This window comes from Psammomys obesus, unplaced genomic scaffold (assembly GCF_907164565.1).
Source record: "Psammomys obesus unplaced genomic scaffold, mPsaObe1.curated_primary_1811, whole genome shotgun sequence".
NCBI classification, from domain to species: Eukaryota; Metazoa; Chordata; class Mammalia; order Rodentia; family Muridae; genus Psammomys; species Psammomys obesus.
Window position 1 is genome coordinate 2,540,467 of NW_026585587.1, and position 14,873 is coordinate 2,555,339.

General features: G+C 39.5%; 1 protein-coding gene across 3 annotated transcripts in view; it reads left to right on the top strand.

Annotated features, from left to right (window-relative positions):
• Positions 1-14,873, top strand: part of Sdccag8 (SHH signaling and ciliogenesis regulator SDCCAG8) — a 208,062-nt gene that overhangs the window by 21,003 nt on the left and 172,186 nt on the right. For all 3 annotated transcript variants that reach the window (XM_055608693.1, XM_055608699.1, XM_055608704.1), the window contains 3 exons: positions 2,240-2,380; positions 8,657-8,721; positions 9,055-9,243. In XM_055608693.1, coding sequence (XP_055464668.1) covers positions 2,240-2,380; positions 8,657-8,721; positions 9,055-9,243 — 395 coding nt within the window. The remainder of the gene's footprint in view (positions 1-2,239; positions 2,381-8,656; positions 8,722-9,054; positions 9,244-14,873) is intronic.

Below are 14,873 nucleotides of genomic sequence, written 5' to 3' on the forward strand. Positions count from 1 at the left end.
CTGGAGCCTTTTAAAGAAGTTATTGCAGCAACTGGAGTAAGGTATGAGAAGGGGGCTGAGATGGTCAGTCTAGTTGACCTAACTTAGGTTCTCCATATACACCTGTAGCCCAGAACTTACCTTCTACACTCCTAATGTCTGCTTTTGTGTATGTCTTTCCTCCTTGAATCTAAGCTTGGTCAGTTTTAGTTTTATGTTCCAACTTACTAGCACAGTTTTTTTTTAGCATGATAGTAGGTTTATACATGTCTGAACACAGGTGCTTTACACATGCTTGCATTAAACTGAGGGTGCAAGAGAACGCGGAGTAGCTAATCAGGCACTGCTCTAGAACATAGCTGAGTACATTACAGCGCTGTATGGCACTGCCATATACATTTCAGTGTTTGCAGTCCTCCGCTTCTTTATGAATATTGTTTCCTAATATAAGTATTGTTGTAGTCTTTCCTGCATACAGACATTTTCCAGACCTTTAAGTTGCTTGTCTCCTTGAGTGTTGAAAGCAGCAATTATAAATTAATGATAGGTTCATAGACGTTGACCAACTATGAGCCAGTATTTAGTAGTATTTTAAACAAAGAACCATAGCCCACCTTACCTTTATTTCTGTGGTGATGTGGGTTTCTACTTCCAAATATAGTCACTGGTTCTGTGTGCTTGTGACACATTTCAGCTTTTATTTTGACCCCCCAACACTCCGTTTTGAGTTCCACATGTGTGGTCCATGTCACCTCTGATTATTGCCACATGGGCTCTCTTTCTCTCTTTTTTTCCCCCTCTTCTGATGCTGAAGATGGTGCCCAGGGCCTTCCTTGTTTTAGGCAAGGACTCTGACTGAGCTACACACCCGCTTATGCTACTGTTTTTACCAAAGAAAAATAAAATATATTTTTGGAAAGACAGGATGCATAATTGTTTAGGACATTATAGAGAAAAATACTTGTTTTCTCTGTTTATAAGACTTCCAATACACAGTGTTGGGATTTCTTTTTCTTCCACAATTAGGCATCCAATAGTTCGATTCTATTCTGATTCTAGCACCCAGAATAGGTATCAGGCCCACACGCTTGGTCCAGTAGGTTGACCTATTTTAGACTCTAGCTACAAGTAATGGATCTTCACGTGGCCCAGAATTCTGACTTGTCTACAAATTGGGGGTTCCCCAGCTTCTTTCTTCACACTTGCCAGTTGTTATGCAGCTCATAACAATTGGTGAGATGCTTTTCCTGTTCTTGCTGGTGTATCTTAAAGGATTTTATAAGAAACCCAGCTGATCAAGGAGATTGAAAGCTATGGGGTGTGAGATCCAGGATGTTCCTAAGTACAAGACCTTGTTTCCATGGAGCCTGACGTGTGCCACCCTCTTGCCACAACCCTGTGTTCACCAACCCAGAAATTGTCCAAACACCCATCATTTGGGATTTCAAGGAGGCTCCTTACATATATATGGGTGATTAAATAATTTACTAGTGACCAAACAAACCATTGGCAAGTCAGTCTTCAGTCCTTCTTTCATTCCCAGAGAACAGGGAGGCTGAGTTCCAGTCTTCTAACAAGGTTTCTGGTAAACCCCGCAGCCCTTCCTGAAGCCATGGAGGACTTTAAGCCATGTTATTTAAATAAAAGGTCTCATCACTTATGTTTATGTAGGCCTTAGGTACTCTTGTTTCAGGAGCTGTGAACTGATACCAACTATTTTATAAAAATATGGTTTTATCACTCAGGAAGTGACCAGAGTCTTGAAAGCATTATCAGGAAACCAGAACAGAGAACATCTATGTATTGCTTGTTACATAAAAAGAATGACTAATGTAGCCATATTGCTAGAGCAAATCCTTACACTTTATCCTTGTGACTCTTAGAAAATCATATGAAGTACATAAAACATGTCTAACATGTTTTCAACTATGATTATTAGGCTCTATGGAATATGGAAAATGAAAGACTGAGAGCAAGCTATCAGTTTCTAGAGTGTCTGTTTTCTGAGGAGTATGTTGAATACACAGGCATCCCAGCTTCTCTGAATATTTGGATTATTCCCTGCACATGTGGACACTTGACCCTGGAATACACATTGTCCAGAAAAGCCCTAGTACATGAGCATGCAAGTTACAGTTAACTTGAGTTACAGCTTCGTGGGCATATTTTCCTCATGGGTGGGAATTGTGATTCCATTTTTAGTCTGCATTTTTAGTTAATGTTGAATGCCAGCTGCATCTAACAGTGCATTTTGTTTTAGGGAATCATGCAGAATTCTTGGATTAAGACAGGAGAAGATTTTAGGGTGGGTGAAGCTGCAAGGAGACCATTTTCTCACGGAGATGCTGAAACTGGCAAAACTGCATCCACTGGTGATGCTGAAAAATGGAGGCTAGAGCTGGTAAGTGTGCATCTCTTACCATGTCCTTTCATTCTCGTAAGTTTATACTTGGAAGGAGAGTTGTTGGATCAGACAGTCATTCTTCACCTTTCCCTTTGGTCTGTAGAGCTAGTCATTTCCGCCGCTCTTCAGTTCACCGGTGCTTTCTTCTGTCTGCTCACATCCACTCTTGGGCCCTCCAATGGATTTGTCATGTCAGTTATTGATTTTTTTTTCTGTTCTAGAGTTATTCTTTGTTCCTTTTTTAACTTTCCCTGTTTTCTCTAGTTCTTTGTCTATGCTTCCCCTTGCTCTTTGGGTACATTCAAGGCAGTTGTTTATAATGTTTTAATTTAAATCTGATATCTGGTTTCTCAATGTTTTTTTTCCAATTTATCGTGTTCATGACCCTACATTTTTATCTCCTTTATTTCCCACACAGTTATATATTTGATGTGCATTCCTTGTCTCCCATTTTCCCTGATAGCACATTCAGCCTGCTCATTTTAAGGTTGCACATGATCTCTGCCTCATAGCAGTTTTGATACCATATATACCAGCTCAACAGGCTCTTCCTTAACATTCCTACTGCACAACTTAATATACATTCATTAAAGCACGCAAGGGTTTACAGCCCAGTGATTTACCTCGAAAAGAGCAATCATGAAATTAATTTCTAGAACAAGATTTTTTTAAACTGTTCTTGTATGCCATAGTCTTTTCTCTATTCCCTGCCATTTACTGTCTCTTCATTTCATAGCTAATCTCCATCCTGATTTTCATGAACATTTGGCCAGAATGTATTACTAAACATTCTACTTGAATCTTGCCAATTAAAAAAAATGTTATATAGATGGAATCTTACAAAGGCATTTATTCTTTTATCTAGCCCCCTCCCTTTCTTCTCACTATCTTCATTTCTCCCATCCCCTTTTTCTTTTAAATTTAGTTTAGCTTTTAGAGACAGGATCTCTTATAGCCCTGGGTGGCCCTGCACTCACTATGGTATGAACTCAGTTCTCCTGTCTCTGCTTTTTGTGTGCTGGGAGTGCATGTGTGTCCCAACAATTCATCTTCCTTTCCCACCATTGCATTTCTAGATCTACCTGTGCTACTGCATGTAGCAAAAGTGTGTCTATTTTCATTGAGGGGCCACTGGATAACTGTACCCCAATGACTTATCTGGTGTTGATGGATATTCGAGTTGCTTCTAGCTTGGTGTTGGTGTGAGTATTGCTGCAGAGAACATTCATTTTGCTTGTGGGCATGCACCTCACACTTTCTTGGTCTTAGGCTACATCAGAGTTCAACTTGAACTGAATATCAGCGACTGTCTTCAAGCAGTTCTTCACCAGTTCACACCCTGGCAGTGGCACGGGAGTCTCCGAAGTCACACACTCATTCTTTATATGCTCTTGGCACTTTCTCTGATGAACTTGTATGCATTTGCTTGGGAGTTTTGTTTATTTGTTTTTTTATGTGCTTATTTATTTCATACAAGGTCTCGCTATGTAGCTTAGGTTGATCTGGAACTCACTATGTTCCCCAGGCTGTTATTGATCTTATGGCTAACCTCCTGCCTCAGAGTGCTTCTGCTCCTTATTTTATTACATTTATTTGATATGTTGATTTGGGGGGAGTTCTTTATACGTTCAGGTACAAGGCCCTACACACACACACACACACACACACACACACACACACACACATACACACACACACAGATTTTACTGTATGTAGTAAGTTTGTAGTCTTAGCAAGTGGTTTTCTTTTTAATTCTTCTGATAGCTAATTTCTTGCTTTGGTTACCAATATTTCATTACTTACTTATTGTACAGTGCTTTCTGTGTCTGTAAAAAGTCCCTTTTTACCTAGATACAAGGACATTTTGCCTGGAATTCATCTTGATATGTGATGTGAAGCACACCAATCATATTTTATGTTTCCCATGTATTTATCAATATATCAGAGTTCTGTTTATTGAGAAGGTAGTTTTTTTGCCTTCATGATTGACTTTTTGCATTTTGTTTTTGTGTTTTTGGTGCTTCAGCCCAACACCTTTCACACACTGTAAGGTGAGCGCACTTCTGGAAGCCTTTCCCACATCAGTGCACCTTTTCCCTAGGTTAAGACTGGCTGTTTGCAGCACCAGCCCAGGACCATGCATGGACTGGACCTAGGTTCTCTCCATATATGTAGCTAATGGGCAGCTCAGGCTTCATGTGAGGCCACTAGTGAGGAGAGTAGGAGGATATCTCTGAGTTGGACTATGTTGCCTGCTTTCTGATCACTTCCCACTGATGGACTGGCCTACCAGGCCACAGGGGAAGAAGAGGAACTCAGTCCTCATGTGAATAGATGAGCTGGTGTGTGTGGGGTGGGGTTCCTCTATCCTGAGGAATATGGGAGAAGGGGTGCAGGAGGAAAGGTGGGAATGGGAGGAGGAAAGGAAAGAGGGGCCTGTGACCAAAGTATAAATTGAATAAAGAAAATTAATTAATAAAAAGAAAAATATCCTTAAATCTATTTACCTATTTTGATTAGCAAAAAAAAAAAAAAAAAAAAAAAAAAAAAAAAAAAAAAAAAAAAAAAAGGCAGTCTCTTTGTTTCTGTTTCTTTTTCATGTGCTTATACTAAGCTGTCTTGATTATGATAGCCTGAATCTGGTAGACCATGTCTTCCAAAATGTTATTCTTTTTCCAAAATTGTATATTTATTATTTTGGCCTTTTGCATTTCCAAATACATTGTGGTGTTTGATTTAGATTGATTTTTTTTAAAGTATTTGTTATTTAGGAATTGATATTCTTATACCATTTCACCCATGCTTGTCTGTTTTTAAGATCTTTGAATAAAGGATTTAAATATCTTTCATTAGAACCAGTCCTTGGATGCTATCATAAATGATATATATTTTCATAATTCATTTCTGAACTCTTTGTATAATAAAAAGGCTTACAGATTTTGCTATTTTACTAAGTCATACTTTTCTAAAACCAGCATTAGAATGTGGGATTTCTCTTTTCCTATCCTTTACTTTTAACCTATTTGTTTTTTTGTATCTGAGGAGAGTTTCAGTTCAGAAGCATACAGCTGGGTTTTGGCTTCCTGCCGCACTGATGTTAGTTTTACAATATGATATCCATGCTGTTGTTAATTAATAAGATTATTCATATAGTTGGTTTTCACTCAACATAGTCATCTTGCTTTTTGAGTTCTTTTTATTGTACTATTGTTTGCTCTTCTTTTGTTGCTGTTTGAATTATTTTTGAGTCCCTTTTTCTCCTTCATTGTTTTGAATTAATAATATTTAGCAATTCATTTATTGCTCAGTTCAGAAACCCTAGATTTTCTTTTTTACTGTCTTTTTCTGCCTCATATCTACTAAGTTGTAAAATTTGGTCTACCTGACTGGTGAATACCTTTATACTATAAACTTTTCGGTGTTTATTGCTGGGTTGTTTCACAGTTTAACCTCTTACCAATTTAATTGCAATTACTTCTTTTTTAATTTATTATCGTTATCATTTATTACAATTTATTCAATTTGTATCGCAGCTGTGCCCCCATCTCCTCCCAATCCCATCCTCCCTCCCTCTTCTCTCCCTTTGCCCCTCCCCTAGTCCACTGATAGGGGAGGTCCTCTTCCCCTTCTATTTGACCCTAGCCTATCAGGTCTCATCAGGACTGGTTACATTGTCTTCCTCTGTGGCCTGGCAAGGCTGCACCCCCAAATGGGAGGTGGTCAGAGAGCCAGCCACTGAGTTCATGCCAGAGAAAGTACCTGTTTGCTCCCCTTACTAGGGAACCCACTTGGAGACTGAATCTATGGGCTACATCTGAGCCCGGGTTTTAGGTCCTCTCCATGCATGGTCCTTGGTTGGGTTATCAGTCTCTTCAGGGACCTCAGGGCCCAGTTTTGTTTGTTTGTTTTTTTTGTTTGTTTGTTTTTTGTTGTTGTTGTTTTTTGGCTCTGTTGGTCTCCTTTTGGAGTTTCTGTCCCCTCCAGGTCTTTCTATCTCCCCCTTCTTTCATAAAATTCCATGCACTCTGCCCAAAATTTGTCTATGAGTCTCAGCCTCTGCTTCAATACCTCCATTAGTAGAGTCTTTCAGAGGGCGTCTGTGGTAGGCTCCTGTCCTGTTCCCTGTCTTCTGATTCCAATGTCTATTGTGTTTGCCCTTCTAAATGAGGATTGAGTATCTTCCCTAGGGTCTTCCTTGTTGTTTAGCTTCTTTAGGAGTATAGGTATTAGTATGTTTGTTCTAAATTATATGTCTAATAACTACTTAGGAATGAGTATACTTTCTGTTTCTGGGTTACTTCACTCAAGAGGATCTTTTCTAGTTCCCAGCATTTGCCTGCAAATTTCATGATCTCCTTGTTTTTAATAGCTGAGTAGTGTTTCATTGTGTAAATGTACCACAATTTCTGTATCCATTGTTCTGGTGAGGGACATCTGGGTTGTTTCCAGCTTCTGGCTATTACGAATAGAACTGCTACAAACATGGTTGAGCAAATGTCCTTGTTGTGTACTTGAGCATCTTTTGGATATATGCCTAGGAGTGGTATAGCTGGATCTTGAGGTACCACTATTCCCAATTGTCTGAGAAAGCGCCAGATTGATTTCCAGAGTGGTTGTACAAGTTTACATTCCCACCAGCAATGGAGGAGGGTTCCTCTTTCTCCACATTCTCTCCAGCATGCTTTGTCACTTGAGATTTTGATCTTAGCCATTCTGATGAGTGTAAGGTGGACTCTCAGGGTTGTTTTGATTTGCATCTCTCTGATGACTAAGGATATTGAGCATTTCTTTAAGTGTTTCTCTGCCATTTGATATTCCTCTTTTGAGAATTCTCTGTTTAGCTCTATACCCCATTTTTTAATTGGATTACTTGGTTTGTTAGTGTTTAGCTTCTTTTTAAGTTTTTTATATATTCTGGATATTAGCCTTCTATCAGAGATCAGGTTAGTGAAGATCCTTTTCCAATCTGTAGGATTTGTTCTGATGACAGTGTCCTTTGCTTTACAGAAGCGTTTCAGTTTCATGAGGTCCCATTTATTGATTGTCTCTCTTAGAGTGTGTGCTGTTGGTGTTCTGTTCAGGAAGTTGTCTTCTGTGCCAATGAGTTCAAGGCTCTTCCCCACTTTTTCTTCTAACAGGTTTAGTGTGTCTGGTTTTATGTTGAGGTCTTTGATCCACTTGAGCTTTAGTTTTGTACAGGGTGATAAATGACCCTGCATAATTACTTCTTTATAAGCTTTCTTTTCCCCATTATTCTGATGTTACATTCAGACTGATAAGAAGTTTTCAGTGTATGTCCAGTGCCTCAGCTGCATGGGTTGCATAAATAAATTTCTTAACATTTCTATTCTTCCCGTGTCCCACACTTTGCTGTTTCTCCCACATCCAGCCACTCTTTCTCCTACCATTTTACCTTCTGGTGATACAGTCATGCTGCCCAAAGATACGGTGTGGTGTCTTTAGTTTCTATCCTGACAGCCATCCTTCAAACCTTAGCTTCTGCTTTAGGAAGGCTAGGGAGCTTTGCATTTAAAATTCTTTTTCCCTTCCTGTTTATCTTACAGAGACTCACACTCACGTGCTTTTCTGTTCTTTGCAAGAGTGTAAGCCCGTGCTGAGGTTTGAAGTACCTAAAAAAAGTACTTACTTGTTAAACTGTGTATAAGTCTGTAATCCTGGCATTCAGGGAGGCAGAGGCAGGTGGATCTCTGGGAGTTTGAGGCCAGCCTGGTCTACAAAGCGAGTCCAGGACAGCCAAGGCTACACAGAGAAACCCTGTTTTGAAACAAACAAACAAAAGGTATTTGTTAATTGCATACAGAGTCAGCTTACAGATTGGGTGGCCATTTGGCTTATCATGGTAGGCATTAAAATCTCAGCCTTTTCCATTTGATATGTGCATATATTGCTTACCAAACATGTATGCAATTCACTTACAGTGGGATTCTGATAAGGTTTGAGCTTTACCACTGGGAATGTACTAAGTAACAATCAATTTTCTGCAAAGTCACACTTTTAAGGGTAAGACCTGATATGTGCAGTTTTGAATGAAAATAAAAACTGTATGCCGTCACCATTTTGGTAACTATTGGTTCTTTATTGACATTCACCTAATAATCAGAAGAGCAGAGTTAGAGTGAGCTAGTGTAAATGTCCCTGTAGCCTTGTTTTTTCCTGTGGGTAGGAGAAAAAACTCGAGTTAATATTTAGAATTTAAAATTTTTTATAAAAACAAGACACGGCAAAAATGTGCTTTCCTGCCCTGTTCCACAGGAGAGGTTGAAGCTCACATATGAGGCGAAGAGTGAACTTCTGGAATCTCAGTTGATGCTCCTGAGGTAAAGTGAAGTTAACCATTTCCAGATACAACCAAAGGGTGGGTTTCTTAAGATAGACTTTAATGCTTGATGAACTGCAAGTGTTATCAAAATTAGAATTACTTGATAGTGCTTCATATGTTGTACAAAAAACTAAAGCAGTCACTGCTGTACTTCAAGGTTATGGTAAGAATTAATGAGATACCATGTGTAAAGCTTCTCCTCTGGTCAACACCGAAAATGGTGATAACAGTTCTCTCCGGGGCTTCATTTGAAAGTCCTATAATTTTCCCTGGACTTGGCCTAGAGTTTTTTTCACTTTCTTTTTTTTTTTTTTCTTTCACTTTCTTTTAGGAAAGAGTTGGTTGAATATCAGAAAACCTGTGAGGATCTTAAGGAAAGCTTGAAGCATAAAGAGTCTCTGCTTGCTGCTAATGCATCCAGCCGTGTAGGTGGCCTTTGTCTGAAATGTGCTCAGCACGAAGCTGTTCTTTCCCAGACTCACAGCAACGTGCACATCCAGACCATTGAGACACTAACCAAGTAAGTATGCGTCAGGCATCGTGTCCGGAGTCTTTGCCAGGGAAGGGTATTATGTCTCTAAGGGCATTGCGTCCTTTCATCTCATGCTAAGTCACATGCAGTCAAGTTAAACTCCAAATAAACCAGGCTTTAGATGGCTCCTTTACTGTAGCATCTGTGAAGATGGCTCAGGTCTGGTCTGCCAGCTGCAGGTAACCGTGTCACTGAACAAATCATTGTATTTCTTAGTTCATATCTCACTGGAAGTAAGAAAACTGAAATAGATAATCCTCACTCAATTCAATGACCGTAGCCTTAACACCATCCTTCAAAAGACTGAGTGATGCAAACTCCCTCGATTGCACCATATCTTAGATTTACAATTTTATTTAGGCAGAATGGGCTATCAGCACATCTTCTTCACGTACCTATTGCAAAGAATAGTGTGATTTAATGGGGGGGGGGGATGCAGCTGTCAGAGCATCAGCAGGTGTCTTCCTGAGGCTGAAATACCACTGTCCTCTGTGTGCCTCCTCTGTGTGAAACTCCTCCAGGGGAAGTGCTTTTTTCTGTAGAGTTTCATTCAGTAGAAATTGAAAATTGTTGGTTATTATAGAATCCAGTGCTGGTCTGCAGTCTGTGCTTTCCTATGCTCATTACCCTTGTCCCTTCTCTGTCTTCTCTGCTCAATCCAAAAGCCCAAACAGCATCCATTTCAGAGTTATTCTCTCACTAACTCCTACCCACTTGGTCCTCAGTTGACTTCATGCTTGCTTCTGTAGGTTTAGAACTGGTCATGTACACTTGAAAGCAGCACTGATGTTTTGTATGTTGCTTCAGCTCTGGGTCCCATCAGAGCACCCAGCCTTGGGTGGGCATTCAGCGTTCATGCTTCTTTTTATGTGCTGAGGTGGGTGTTGGTTGTTTACCAGTCAGAATTGGTGTACAAACATGGAATGACGTGATCATTAAAGGCAGACAGGCACTTCTTTGTGTCTTGACCTACAGACTCATTGCTTTATTTCTCTGAATGGTGGTTGTTTTTTTATTGTTTGGGGGAAATATGCACCTTCCTGAGATTTTTACCAAGGCAGCTTAATCTTATGAACAGGAGTACTGGGTTTGAAGCAGACTGCCTTGGATAAATATTCTGGTTCTTCTACTGTCTTGCTGTGTAATTTCACTAAAGTTGTTTAACCTTTCTAGGCCTCTGTTTTCTTAGTTTGAAAACAATATTAGGTGTTTTGAACAGTAGTTGAGATGATAGTTATCCAGTGCTTTGTAAGTATTCAGCACTCTCCTGCTGAGCTATATGTAGACACTAAATACCAAAGCTGCCATACTTCACAGGGTAGAAGAAGGTTCGCGATTCTGGTGACTGACTTCCACACGTGGTGAATGTGCTCACTGCACTGACAACATTTGTTTGCCAGCAGGGATGACATATCTGAGATTAGCAGTGATGCTCTTGATTTTGTTACATATATTATTAATTGTTATTAAACCTTTTGCATATATTTGATAAAACAAACATAAATAGGTAATATTTTATGCCCAAAGAGTATATGTTTGTTATTTGACAAAGCAGTTGAGAAAGCACAGCCTCCATTAGTCTAAAATGTGTTTTGTGAGGCAGGAATTATCATGCCCATTTGTAATTTGGGAAGCAGTGGCTCAGAGAAATTTAATTTTTCTTTCAATTTGAAAAAAAAAAGCATAGAACTGTACTTTTCCAAATTGAATTATGTATAAAGAGCCAAATGTAATTCAGGCCATAAAAGTATTAGAAGCAAACTGAAATCCTTGAACTTGTACCTTAAGCATGACATGTAAAAGTAAAAGTCATAGACAGCAAAATATCTATCTGTCTGTCTGTCTATTTATCTATCTATATTCCCTTGATCTATTAAAAAAATTAACACATAGTCCCTGCGCATGGCAGCCCACACCTGTACAACAGCACTCGGTGGGCCAGAACAGGACTTGTAAGCCTAAACTGCACAGTAAGGCCCTGTTTCATAGACCGTAAAGTTGGATTATGTAGCTCAGTAGTGTGATACTGATCCAAGGCCCAAAGTTTAGTTCCCAGCACTGTAAAATAATTTCAATTGATTAATTTATTTAAAATATTGAAAATTTTGGTAAAAGACTGGGCAAATATTTGCTCTGGGTAACTAATAGAGAGTATGTAAGAAGTTTTGAATTAAAACACGCAAACTGTCCAGTTGCACTGTGAGGAAAGGGCTGGTAAGAGGGGAGCTGTCAGTATATTAGAAGATATTTACTTCACTTGTATTTAAGGAAATTCAAACTAAGAAAAACCTAGTCCATTGACCGTGAATATTACTGATGGATGATTTTGGTGAGGCCAAGATTAAGTAAACCTTTTTTTTTTTTTTCATGCCCTGCTGAAATTAGCACTATGAAATTAGCACAGCTACTTTGCAGGGTGATGCAGCACTATCTATTAATATTTAATTTATGTATTATAGTTTCCTATGAAGAAGAGCTCATATGTACGCACAGTAGAGCGTGCATAAAGAATGTTTTTGCAGCATTATTTGTAATGGTGTCAAAGCCTGAGCATCCTTGAGAAGGAATAACTAAACTGTGTTATGTGTCAACTGTGCTGATTTATGGAAGGATCTGCTTGCTGCCAAATCTGATGATCTAAGTTCAGTCTCTGGGAGCCCACATAGTGGAAGGAGTGAACAAACTCCTGTAGGTAGTCCTCTGACCGCCACGGGCACATGCAACACACACACAGAGGTGAAATGAATAAATGTAAATGTATACACACCCACACACAGTTCACACAAGCTTGCACGTACACACACATAAAGTATAGAGGACCCATGTGAGCTAATATGAGACTAACTCCAAAGTAAAGAAAACTACCAAAGGTAACACCAACACAAAACCATTAGATCTTCTAGGTCAAATACAATATTAGATATTTTCTCTGGGTTCATATATGTACACAGAAAAAGATTTGAAAGAATACACACCAGATATTTAACGGTCATTAACACTGGGTAAGTAGAAAGGGGCCATTAGAATTCAGGGTTTGTTTCAGTCTTTAATCCTGTTGGTAACTAATTTTATATGGAGATATTATGAAAAATAAAAATTGAGATATTTTATATTAAGTATATTTCAAAGGCAGTTTTAAATAGTTACTCTAGTAAATCAACCAACAAATAAAATCAGAGCTTTCAAGGTTGTGAAAAATATGTCAGACAGAGGTAACAATGTTTATATTGATTGACTGTCTGGCTTTCACTTAGATATTAGATTCTTGTCAGTTATGAGTTTTGTTTTTGTTATCTTAAATTTTATTTCAGCCTCTGAAAGGAAAGGCCAGCCTACTTAGTTCATGCTTCTGCTTTGTCAGCAAGTGTGGTTTCATGTTCTGCTTTAGTAACAGAATAGGGTGAAAGGTTCCTGCTTTTCTAATTTTTATGGATTGGGGGGCAGGGTTGTATGGCTTTCTTTATCTAATCTGGTATTTAGACCTTTCCAACTTATTAATGCACAGTGTTGACTGCTGAGCATGACGCTGAATTTGAAAAGTATCCAGCATGTCTTGGATTTGGATTTCTAGTTTTGTGTATTTAAAGTCAGTACTTGCTACATGGTTTTAATGTAGAATTTGAAAATTGCACCTTAAATATAATAAATCCAAAGGGCTTGCCTGAGTCTTTTTGAAACATAGCCTTGTGAAACTGGTTGTCAGCTTACTCACTGCACCCTCCAGCAAGTGTTTGGATGTGTGATTTGGGAGTGATGGGTGTGATAGACAAGAAGTGGATGAGGCGTAACATGGGAACCGGACCACCCACATATTTGTGGTGTTTTATTTTGGGTATGTGGGAACTTGGAGTGAGTAACTTAGAGTTGTTGCTATTGGTTGTGTTTTTAAGTTGATTTGAATTCTTCTGAATTGCCTTCCACTCAGGCTGCTTGGTGCTATAAGTAGGGCAAAGTAACATTAGCTTCCTTTATTTTTTCTTAATGACCAAATCGTACTGGTTATCAAGGTGCTAGTTCAAAATTCTTCAGAGAAGTTCTGTTTACTTTTTTCTTTTTGAGACATGATTCCCATAGTGCTGTCCTGGGATTTTGGTCCATTTTGTGATCATTGGCAGGCTTCTGTCCAGTTGGCTTTGAAAACTATATGAGGGAGCTTTCCAGTGAGGAACAAAGAAGTGTTTCACCAGCCTTCCAGACTCTCCTTTAAAAACAGTAGTAATAATGCTTATTAAAATGGTGCTTAGTGTGAATGTTTAAAATTGACAATGACTTAAAGCATTATTTCCTACTTTGTATTTCAAGATAAAGTTGATATATATCTCTTAAAGTAACCCTCTCCCTTGTTTATTTACATGCACATGTGTGTGTGTACACACACACGCACACACACACATGCACACACACACACACACACACACACAATTGTTCAGGGTCTTCTCCTGAATTTCCCCTGCTGTGACTGTTGCATTAAGTTTCTGATATAGCACATAGTACACTCATGAGGCTAGCACAGGCCTTTCCAGCGCAGGGCTGCCATGTGCCTTCTGTATGGTAGCTTCAGTCCTAACTGTTCTCACAGTGGCTGTGGAGTAGTATAAGCTGAATATCGTGGGCCTGGCTCAGCTTCCTCAGGAAGCTCCCTGGGCAAGTCCCTGGAGTCATCCCTGTGCTGTTTTGCAGTGTTTGCTGCACTTTGCCTTGGATGACGCTGCCCACTGTGTCCCACCGTGCACAGACCTAGCACTAGGTTTGCCCTCTGGACACATCTTCAGGGGCAGGATGCAACTGCCCCGTAGTCCACCCGGCTACCTGCCATGGTAGCTCACATTTCTGAAGAACAGTCGTCAGAAGGAAGAGGAACGTGTGGAGTAAAAATGCAAGAGGACCATGTGGAGTGAAAATGGGAGACCAGCTAAGGAAGTGACAAGCAGATGAAAGAGGGAGATAGAAGGAAGCAAGGCTCCCCACTGACAAGCCTGGGCTCCCACCCAGAGCCCTTCATTTCCTGAACAGAGTTGAAATTCAGCCAAAGGCGAGGTACAGTGGCTAAGCACAGGGTCCTAAGCTGCCAGAATGGCTCTCCATAACCTCTGAGGGCCATGGAAGAGAGGTGTAGTGCGTCAGTCCAGCCTGTGCAGGTGTTCGGTTAATCACTTTGCCATGTCCTCAAAGGGGATTTTAATGAAACATCTGTGTTTGGGGCTCATCCTTAATGATTTTCTGTGGCTTAATAGTTGATGGATTTGCCTTCTAAAACATCTTGAACTTGAAGAACTAAGTTTTACTCTGCTCTTCTAAATAACAGCTTGACCATTAAATCTTACAGCATAATGACCGAGAGGGAACTTTCTTTTGGTGTCACTTCTGAAGTCTTCCTGTTGTAGATGCCCTTATCCATACACTTAAGCTTTTTCTTTCTTTATCTATCTATTTATTTATTTATTTATTTATTTTAATGTGGGAAACTGGTAGATTCAAAAGCAGCCTAAGCTAAAGGTTTTTAATTTTAAGTTTTTTTTTCACTTGTTTATTGTGTGTGCATGTGTTTGTGTGCACACACACATATGCATGGCACACATGTGAAGGCCAGAGGACATCTCTCAGGCGTTGTCTCACTC